Below are 7,002 nucleotides of genomic sequence, written 5' to 3' on the forward strand. Positions count from 1 at the left end.
TAGGTTGAGGAAGGGTTATTTTGTATTTTCAGGACTATCACTTTGGCAGCTATGTGGTGGACAGATTGGACAGGGAAGAGAACTGAGGCAGGTAGACCATATGGGACAATATTTCAATAGACGAGAGGTGATGAGAGTCTGAATTAAAATGGTGGCTAAGAGAATAGAAAGAAGGGGATGGATTTGGGAAATGTTATGGAGGTAGAAATGGCACGATGTTGCAATTGAATGGATATGAAGCAAGTAAGTGACACAGTGAATAAAGATCTGCAACTATGATCAGGAAAACTTGAGTTCAAATCAGACACTTACTAGCTTTGTGACCATGGGCAAGTAACAACCTCTGTTTGCTTCACTTTTTCAACTATAAAATTAATATAATAATAGTACATCCCAAGCTTGTTATGAGGATCAAATGAAATAATATTTGTAAAGTGCTTAACACTGTACCTGGAACACAGGTCAATAATAATAACTAGTATACATGTGGAGCCTATTATGTGCCAGGCACTGTGCTATATAAATGTTAGCTATTTTATTATATGTAGGATAAGAGTGAGAAATCTATGATAATGACGAGGTTGCAAACGTGGGATACTGGAAGTATAGTGTTGTACTTAACAGAAATAAGAGAAATTCTAAAGAGGAATGCATTCATTAGAAGGCGAACAAAGAAAAAAAATGAGTTCTGTTTTGAACATGTTGAATTGGAGATGTCTATGGGACATACAGTTTGAAATGTCCAATAGGCAATTGGTAATGCAGATCTAAACACAGAGAAGAGGCCGGGCTGTATATAAAGATCTGTGACTCATCTACAGAGAGATGATAATTAAATTAGGAACTTGCTAGAGCTGACAGCAGTAAATAAAATCTGACTTATTTTCATTACTAACTCAAGTCCTCAACCTGACTTAGACCTAGAGCTCTAAGAAGTTCTGGGAAATAAAGGACAACCTCAAAACAGAAGTATAGACCAGGAACATACCATCAAGTTCTCAAATAAGAATCAATTTTACTTTTTCCCCACTGGGTGAAAGTCCAGCAAGAATAGCAGCAACGGCAGTTGGAACTGCTGATCTCTGATCATACACTGCTGTTTACTAGAACTCAAACATAGAAAAACCAAATAAAACTGACAAGTAAAGCAGACCTCAGTCTAGAAACTGAAATTTTCACTATTTGTATCACTGAAATGGAAATTTATCATCTTTACTATGATCTATTAAATATCTACATCTATTCATGGCACTTTACTAGGAAAAGTATAAAGCAAGTTAAATAATCACTGCCCTCTAGAAGTCACCTTTAGCTTATATGTATGTATGTATACATATATGTATATATAAATGTGTATATATACATATATGTAGTCAATTAGTTGCCAAATATTATCTCCACTTATTATTTTATAATAACAAAGCAGTGGCTAAGAAAGGTTCTTTTGAAAGGACAAAATACTAGCAGTGTCAGAATTCTGAATATTGGTTATTAATTCAACTCTGCTATTACATTGTTATCAATGGACAAATTATTATCCATTTATTACCCACTTCTCTCTGTGGAGTATGTACAAGATACAATACAAAGAAGATACAAGGTAACCTTAGAAGGGAAGGCACTAACCCATCAGGAGGTAGGAAGGGAATTAGGAAAAATTTCCTGCAAAACAATTTGAGCTGAGTATTGAAGAACATAAGGGATTCCAAGAGGTGGAGGTGAAGAGGGAAAGTATTCCAGGCATGAGAAACAGCCAATGCAAAGGTATGGAGACCATAAACAGGATTTCGATTATAATGTGTGAAGAATAGCCAACAGGTCGACATGTCTGTACCACAGAGTATGTGGAGGGGAACTAATGTACAAGAAAACTGTAAAGCTATTAAGGAAGGAGGTTGTAAAGAGCTTTAAATGCCAGATAATTGTTTACATTTGATCCCCTAAAGGCAAGAGGAGTTTATTGAATAGTAACATGGTGAGACTTGCACTCTAATAAAAATCACAATTAAAGTGACGTGTGGTTTTACAGAGGACGGATTGCAGTGGGGAGAGATGTGAGACAGAAACATCATCAAATAGGAGGCTACTGCAATAGTCCATGTGAGTGGTAATGAAAGTCTCAACTGGATTAGTAGCTGTGTGAGTGGAGAAAAGGGAAAATATGATACAAAAGATGTTAAAAAGGGAGAAAAGAGAAGATTTGGAAACTGATTAGATATGTGACTTGATAGAATGCTGGGCTTAGAGTCAGAAAGACCTGAGTTCAAATTTGGACTCAGACACTTACTAGCTGTGTGACCACACTCAAGTCACTTAATCAGTTTGCCTCAGTTTCCTCACCTGAAAATGAGGATAGCACCTACCTCCTAGGGTTGTTGTGAGAACCAAAGGATATAATTGTGAAGCACTTAGCACAGTACCTAACACACTGTAAACACCATATAATGTTAGCTATTATTATTATGTGTCTTGTGTCTCTGGTATATGTGTTCCCCCGAACTATTCCACAGATGGTCAACTCAACATTCTAGGCACCTTCTTCAAGCTCTCTTGATAATTATGTGACTGGGAGCTAGGTGGCACAGTGGATAGAGCACTGGCCCTGAAGTCAGGAGGACCTCAATTCAAATCTGGCCTCAGACCAAATACTTGGCATTTACTAGCTATGTGACCCTGGGCAAGTCACTTATCCCCAAACGTCTAAAAATCAAAAAAAAAAAGGTATTATATGGGTAGCACTGGGATGTTACATGGACTCTTTAGATAAAGTGACCAGTCTACCTCCTTTTCTTTATGTATCTCTTCAATATTTTTTACGTTGTTTCCTGAGCACAAATGACAGAATGAGGAGCAGATGATGGCAATGAGGTTGTGAACCTAGGAAAATGGAAAGATTCTACTTCCAACAGGAAGAGATTTGGGTTTGTGGGAAAAGATAATAATTTCTATTCTGGACATGTTTTACTTGAAATGAAGAGATATCCAGTTAAAAATGTCCAATAGCTAGTTTGTGACATGACTGGAACTCAGACTAAGGTGTGATAAATAGATAACAAAACCATCCTCATAGTGATGATAAATAGACCTATGGAAATTGAGGTCACCAAGTGAGAGAACATAGAAAGAAATAAGAGCACCCATGGCTGAGCCCTGGGGTATACTTACAGATGTAGCATACCATAGATGAAAATCCACCAAAGAAGAGTGAGTAGTAGTCCCTTAGGTAGGAGAACCAAAAGAGAACAATGTCATAAAAACCAAGTGTGAAGAGTATCCAGGAGGGAAGGGTGATCAATAGTCAAAAGCTATAGATAGTTCAGCAAGGGCAATGATTAAAAAAAGGCCACTGAATGTGGTAATTAAGAGACTGGTTGATAATTTGGGAAAACGCAGTTTCAGTTAATTTTGGAAGTCAGAATTCAGAGGTTTAAAAAAGATGAGAAGAGTGGAAGTGGGACACTGAGTGTATACAACTTTTTCCAAGGAGTTTGGCTAAGAAGAGGATAGATACGGGACGATAAGTGATAGCAGGGATAGTAGAATTACACACATTTAAGATATTAACTTCTTGAAAACAGCACTGTATAATTTCCTAAATGAAATCTAGCCTGTTCTCTTTCTTCAATTCAGTGCATGATACAATGTTCATCTGCAATCTGTCCAAGATATATGTAATAGTGGGTAATAATAAAAATGACTTTTATTAAGAACTATTCCTGAGCATCTAATTTAATCTTGTGCCCTAACAACAAGACAACAATGAAAAACAGGTCCAGGAGATAAAAAGGAATCTATCTTAACTTCAGCATGAATATGATTTTCTTCTACAGGACCTCGTTTACAAATCAAAGGTAGTATGGTGTAGTCTGACAGCCAATATGTGCATAGGTTCTTTCTTGGTTGTTTTTAGGCAATTGGGGTTAAGTGACTTGCCCACAGTCACACAGCTAGTAAATGTCAAGTGTTTGGTCTGAGGCCACACTGGAACTCAGGTCCTCCTGACTTCAGGGCCGGTGCTCTATCTACTGTGCCACTTAGACGCCCCTCTTGCATAGGTTCTTGGCTGGTTCTGCAACTAATTCTTTAGCGATCGTGGACAAGTCACTTAATCTCTCTGGGTCCTCAGTTTCCTCATTTGTAAAATGTCATGGCTGGACTAGATGAATGTTAATAGACTTGCCATTTCTAAATATTCTCCTATGTTTGGAAAACTCTACTGACTTTGACCCTTTCAATTTAGATTTTCTTCCTTTATTAAACTATGTATCAAGATAACAGCGTAACATAAAAGTGAAGTATATTTGGAAAATAGTCAGTAATACTGCAATGGATTTCAAACGGTTAGGTTCAATATAATTAAAATCAACATTTATCAAATGACTACCACATACAAAACTGTGGTAGGCCCTGGGGGACACAAAGACCAAAAAACAAACTCCTAAACAGTTCCTGTCCTCCTGGAGTTTATATTCTACTGGTTACCAGAAAGGATATAAAATATTATCATAAGGCTCATGGCTATGTATAGAATACACTGGAAACACTTCCTAGAATAAGGCTCTGCAGCATAATTTGTAAATACCATAAAAGAAATGAGAGAAATCATCCTTCTGTGATGAATTTTTATTACTATCCAAAATATTATAATAGTAATAACTAGCATTTATATAAATGCTCTCTATATAGCTATATATAAATTTACATATTACACACATAATAGTGCTGTTTTGTGTAATAGTATAATAGTACTATTATAGATCACTATTACATAGTGATAGACTTACACACAGCTATGTAGAACATTATATATAATTTTTATATTTATATATATTCCTTAGATAATATGTGTTATCTATATAACAAATCCTTTCAAGGTTTGCAAAGTGCTGGCACATGTTATCTTCATTCAATTAAGGGAACAGATATAAAAGCAAAACAAAAGTGATTAATATAAAATGCTGCAACTTGATAAGAAGGGATATGCAATTTATAAATGAAATACCCTGACCATTAAGGATTTTCTAACCTTAACTACTGTTTGGAAAAACAAAATAAAACGTGTTTTCAATGCCTCCTTCCACTTACTTTCTGCAACACTAATTAGTCTGAAAACACTGCTTCCCCAAGCATCTCTGGAATGTAACTTTCGTTAAATCATTTATCTTACATTTATTGTTTTTTTCTTTTTAAGTCTGAACTCATTAGAAGGGCTTTTGCAATAAAAACTTAGCCATTTCAAATACACTGCAACGAGCGAGAGAAGCCTCAGCCTGTCCCTCTCCCTTCCTCCTCCCTCCCAGGCTGCCTTCGCACTAGGGACCACAGACACAGAAAGATTGAGCCCCGGGAACTAGCCAGCCTGAGCGAGCCAAGGGAAGGAAATGACACAGGCGGGGCGGGCGGGGAGAGGCACAAACCAAGGAAAAGACACCGCAGCAGCTGGGCCTGCATCGGGGCCGGGCCGAGCCCGACCCCCTCCCGGGCTTCGGGGCTCTCCCCCAAAAGCCCCGCTCTCCCCGGAGGTGCCGGAGCCCCGGCTTCCCTCCTGTATCCCCCACTGCAGGAGCCCCTTTCCTGAGACCTTCCCGCCGAACGGCCCCGGAAGGAGCTGCCGCGAGGGGCGCCAAGGAGGCTCCTCCGCGGGGCCGGGGCCGGGACCTCCCCTCCCGGGACGGGCGGGCGGAGCTGGGGGCCCCCGCCCCGGGAGGCTGCAGCGGGAGGGGCGCGGGACCCCGGGCCCGGCCCCCCGGGATCCAGCCTGGGCGCGCGGCGGGGCGGGGCACAGCCGACACTCACCCATGGTGGCGGAGGCGGCGCCCGCCGCCGCGGGGTCAGCTCCTCGACTCCGGGGTGTCACCTCCACAGCCGCGGCTGCATGCCGAGGGCTGCGGGCCTGGTTCCGGGCAGGGGGTGCGGGCGGCACTCAAGGCCCCCGCCACATCCCCCGGCTCCGGCTCCGGCTCCGGCTGCGGCCGGGCGCTGGGGCATGGGCGGGTCGGCCCGCTACATCCCAGACCGGACTCAGTCCAGCCCGGCCCGCTCCCTCAGCCAGTCAGTCCCCGGATCTCTTCTCCTCCCTCCGTCCGTCCGTCCGTCCGTCCGTCCGGCTGCAGTTCTCCACCTCAGGAACGCTCCGAAAAAACAAACCGCTGGTCGCGCAGCTCGCCCCGCTGTCCGTCAATCACAGGCTGGTCAGCCAACCCCAGGCTTCCGCTTGGCCATCGCACCCACCCCCATCCCTCCAATAACGAATCGAGGGGCGCAAGCCCTCCCCCTCCCTTCTTTTCTCTTCCCTACCCAGTGCCCATATTCTCCACAGCGAGCTAATCCTCAGCCCTGCACTACGAGTTAAATCCCGCCTACTCTCATTTGCCAATCGCAGAAGAGGAAGCTCCTGGATAAACCCACCTCCCGACTGCCAATCTTCGGCACAGCGCCAGTATTCCTCCGCGAGGAGCCAATCTCAGAGAAGGGCCTGACGTCCGCCCCATCTCTCTACCTATCCGGGGGAATGGTTGCTTGTTCCAATCACTGACAGGGTCTCTGAGGCTCCGCCCACATTCCCGCAGCCTGTCACTCAGGAGAGGTCTGACTGCCTTTGGCTGGTGCCACTCTTCCTGACTCTTTTCGGTGTTGGGTTCAGTCTTGGTGTATCTTAGGGGAAAGTAGTTGCCAGGGGCCGCCTTTTTACTACACTTTCCCGGGTCTTCCAACGCTTTCCTCGGAGGTTCCAGTGTTTTCCGAGGGCGGCTCCCCGCTCCTCCTCCCCCTTCCCCTGCTCCGAAGCTCACTCGGGCTGCGTAACGGACGGGGGCGGGTCCCGCTTCCCCAGTCGCTCGCCCCTTGGGTGCCACCTCTGCAAGTGGACCGGCTAGCTCGCCCGGCCTCTCCTGAACCTCGGCTAGCCAGTCTGGCCCCCTGACCTCCAAACTCGGACCTGCCCGGGCTTCGCTTGTCTTTCTGGAGCGTATACTCATTCTCCCGACGCCCAGTCACCTACTC

At 43.8% G+C, this 7,002-nt stretch overlaps 1 protein-coding gene across 2 annotated transcripts in view; it reads right to left on the reverse strand.

The window, feature by feature from the left end:
- The window catches only part of MAP3K3 (mitogen-activated protein kinase kinase kinase 3), a 105,469-nt gene extending 99,321 nt beyond the window's left edge, over window positions 1-6,148 (reverse strand). Inside the window, exon 1 of one of the 2 annotated variants that reach the window (XM_020997799.2) lies at window positions 5,797-6,148. In XM_020997799.2, the coding sequence (XP_020853458.1) occupies window positions 5,797-5,800 (4 nt within the window). In that variant the 5' untranslated portion in view covers window positions 5,801-6,148. The remainder of the gene's footprint in view (window positions 1-5,796) is intronic. The other variant, XM_020997798.2, reaches the window with a different exon arrangement.
- Window positions 6,149-7,002: the final 854 nt, after the last annotated feature.

The sequence above is a fragment of the Phascolarctos cinereus genome, unplaced genomic scaffold (assembly GCF_003287225.1).
Source record: "Phascolarctos cinereus isolate Bilbo 61053 unplaced genomic scaffold, phaCin_HiC Scaffold_5;HRSCAF=322, whole genome shotgun sequence".
NCBI lineage: Eukaryota > Metazoa > Chordata > Mammalia > Diprotodontia > Phascolarctidae > Phascolarctos > Phascolarctos cinereus.